Source organism: Etheostoma spectabile, chromosome 23, assembly GCF_008692095.1.
Source record: "Etheostoma spectabile isolate EspeVRDwgs_2016 chromosome 23, UIUC_Espe_1.0, whole genome shotgun sequence".
In the NCBI taxonomy this organism is placed as follows: Eukaryota; Metazoa; Chordata; class Actinopteri; order Perciformes; family Percidae; genus Etheostoma; species Etheostoma spectabile.
In genome coordinates, this window is record NC_045755.1 from 16208055 (window position 1) to 16211357 (window position 3303).

At 39.5% G+C, this 3303-nt stretch overlaps 1 protein-coding gene across 12 annotated transcripts in view; it reads left to right on the forward strand.

The window, feature by feature from the left end:
- The window catches only part of ppfia2 (PTPRF interacting protein alpha 2), a 188865-nt gene that overhangs the window by 162959 nt on the left and 22603 nt on the right, over positions 1 to 3303 (forward strand). For all 12 annotated transcript variants that reach the window (XR_004327812.1, XM_032505504.1, XM_032505505.1 and 9 more), the window contains 2 exons: positions 902 to 1034; positions 2643 to 2860. Coding sequence is in view for 11 of the 12 variants with exons in the window: in XM_032505504.1 (XP_032361395.1) it covers positions 902 to 1034; positions 2643 to 2860 (351 nt within the window). In the remaining variant the exon portion in view is untranslated. The remainder of the gene's footprint in view (positions 1 to 901; positions 1035 to 2642; positions 2861 to 3303) is intronic.

Below are 3303 nucleotides of genomic sequence, written 5' to 3' on the forward strand. Positions count from 1 at the left end.
CTAGCTTCCTTTTCATGCTGTATGACATTCTAATATTACAGTGCTGGTGCGTTGACAGCAGCAGCCTTAATCTCCTCCTTAGACAAACAATTTGCAGCCATAGAGGCATGCATAACAAGCGCAGATCCTACAAGAAATACTCTTTACACCACGTCACTGGTACGCTTGAGGTAAACAAAACACAATATTTGATTGGTGTACTGTCTGCATAACCTGTTATGGAACATTACCATAGCATTTTAGTTGTCTCATCTTTTGTAATCTCCTTCATAACTCGGGCAAAGTGTGTAGGATACTGTTGGTCTTCAATGTATGAGACCCAGAAGATGTTTCAGTGTAGGCACACACTAGGTAACTTAAAGTGTGTTAAGGAAAAACTCAGGAGCAGCACAACTCATTTCACATACGTAAAGAAGATTCGTGAGACATCGATGAATTACACAGATGCATTTAATGAACTCTCAATTGAGAGAATTTAGGCAGTACAGTTAAACCACGATGTGTTATTGTGTCCTGCCGTCCCAACCATCTGATATTTCTGTTTTCCTTAAGGAGTGTTTAAACTCATGCTGGAGGCGTTAAACTTAGCGGAACCGTCAATGGAAACAAATATATTGCTTGCGACGTAAACACAGATGACTTTAATAAATCCTAGTTTTCGACGACCTCCAAAAAGGAGACAGTCCTGAAACAAAACATTCCCTTACCATGCAGTTGCCTAGATTCCCTGAATCCATAGAGACGCATACATATTTATACATAAAGAGGTTTGGTTATTAGAGACTGGCTGAAATTTCTCGTCCCCTAACCTGTGACCTATGAATGAACCGGATGTTATCTAAGGTTCTTCTTTGTCACATCCTACCACAACATGGCGTTAATCATTAAAGTTGCTTCTCAGGTCTCATCTGGACACGTCAGCTGAGCTTCGATTCTCGTTGGGATCTCTGGCTGAAACCCAGTCGGACCACTACCGCTCTGCCAAAGTCATCCGGCGGCCAAGGAGAGGTCGCATGGGTCTGCGTGAAACCAAGGTGAGCCACAGAGTCTTATTTGTCTGCCTTTGATCGTTTTGTGCCTTTAAAGTAAAATGCTATTTACCACTGCTACTTCTAAATCTAAGCCAATTGGAAGCTCTTTGGCCCACCCAGTAGAACCCTGAAGCTGTAACGCAATGTAAAGTGCTAAAGGTCTTGGTAACACTTTACTTGAAGTTTTCTACATAAGAATGACATAAGAATGTCATGAACACATGACGCTTTCATGAACACAGTCATAACACATGAACCCTAACCATTACTTGTCATGACAAAACCAATTGACACTTAGTCAAAGAAGTGTTATGTCATAAACGTTTCTGAATTGTTTATAATGATTGACATGTTCATGACAGTGTCATGTCACTCTTGTGTAGATACCTGTAGATCAAGTAAAGTGTAACCAAAGTCTCCAGTATGGCAATATAATTAACCTTTGGAAAGGATGCTGAAATGAGAGATAAACATCTTGTCTAGGGATTTCCTAATTCGCTTTTTTAGACCCGTGATCCGATTTATGAATTATTGAATATCTGCCAATACCAAGTCCCAATCCAATACTTTTTATAATAATTGTCGATATAATAGCACTGCACACCGTTTTTTGGTTTACAAAAATTACTAAGCAAACAAAGCAACTTAAAGATTTATTCAGCTCAATACATTAAACTTACTGCATATAGCATTTTTGTAAAACTCACGTATATAATCAGCTTCTAGTTAGAATGGTGTAGAATTTACTGATGTAAATGATCGGAGTAAGGGGATTGGGGTGACTGCCGATCCCTGATCACTTAAAAAAAATCCAATTGGGACATCCCTTTTTATTCCTTTGAGAATACCTCATAATTCCTCCTGCATAGCGTTCAATATGTTTTAAGGCACTTGTACTGAATTATAGTTTTGAGTGTAAACATGGGAAGAGATAAAGGGACATTTAAGAGGTGATCTCAGTCACTTGTGTCTATCTCATTTTTGTAATTATGGTGACACAGCGCAGTCCACGCCACAGTGCATCAGGGCTAGCGTGGGTTTTTATTTGTGTGTGAGTGAGTGTGGGAGAAACCTTATCACCAGGAGAGTATACATGGGCTTCAATAATGAGATCAGAGTCACAATCAGCTTTATTGGCCAGGTTTGCGTAAACAAACAAGGAATTTGACTATCAAATTTTTATTTGATGTAAAAAAACAAAAAATACTGTTAAGTATACTTTCAGTAGCAGACAGTTTTTTTTTTTATAGGCCAGGAGGGGAGGGTCCAGGCTAGCCTCTCCCAGGATGAAGTCATTTCTATCCAGCAAATACATGGTTTCAATGGTGAATGGTTAAAGTTAAAGTTAAAGAGAACACAAACCCAACACAATGCATTTTTTTATTATGTCCAGAATTAATAAGGCAATACGTTACTTTAGAGGATGAAAATGGGTCCTCTCAGGCTACACCTCCATCATTTTTGTTTACTGAAGTGATTAAAAAGGCATACAAATTGATATTTTAGAGACTGCATAAGCTACAGTAAAAGCTCATGAAGTTTTTTTTAAATGTATTAAATCCAAATTTATATAATCTGCTATTCATAGTCTGTCCCGGTCTGTATGTGCAGGCTAAATCACTGGGGGAACACGAATGGCGCTCACAGCAGCTCGGGGTTCTGGGAGGCCATCACTTTGAGAGCGACACGGAGATGTCCGACATCGATGACGATGACAGGGAAACGATGTTCAGCTCCATGGACATGCTCTCACCCAGCGGCCACTCCGATGCCCAAACTCTGGCCATGATGCTGCAGGAGCAGCTGGACGCAATCAACAAGGAGATTCGGTACACTGCAGTATTTATTCGATATCAGAGGCCAGATACCCAGGCATATTGATTTGCTTCCTTTACTTATTGTGTTGCTAATCCATTTGACTTCAAATGAAGTTAGAACTTGATATGTTGTTAGGATCATGTCCCAGAAAGCTGCGTCTATTTGTTGTATTTGGGAGAATACCAAAATATTTCTGACTTTGGGATGTTGTCCTGTTGTAGGATTAACTCTGTCTCCTTCACTTTTTAATAATGTTTCTTAATGTTGCCCTTTTTTCTACCGCCATCATTGGCTTCTTAAATTACAATTCACAGAATATCTATATTAAAGGTCCCATGAAATGCTGCTCTTTGGATGCTTTTATATAGACCTAATTGGTCCCCTAATACCATATCTCAAGTCTCAAGGTGGCACTGCCACTTTGCTTGTTTGAAAGCCATGATGTCTCTCTCTC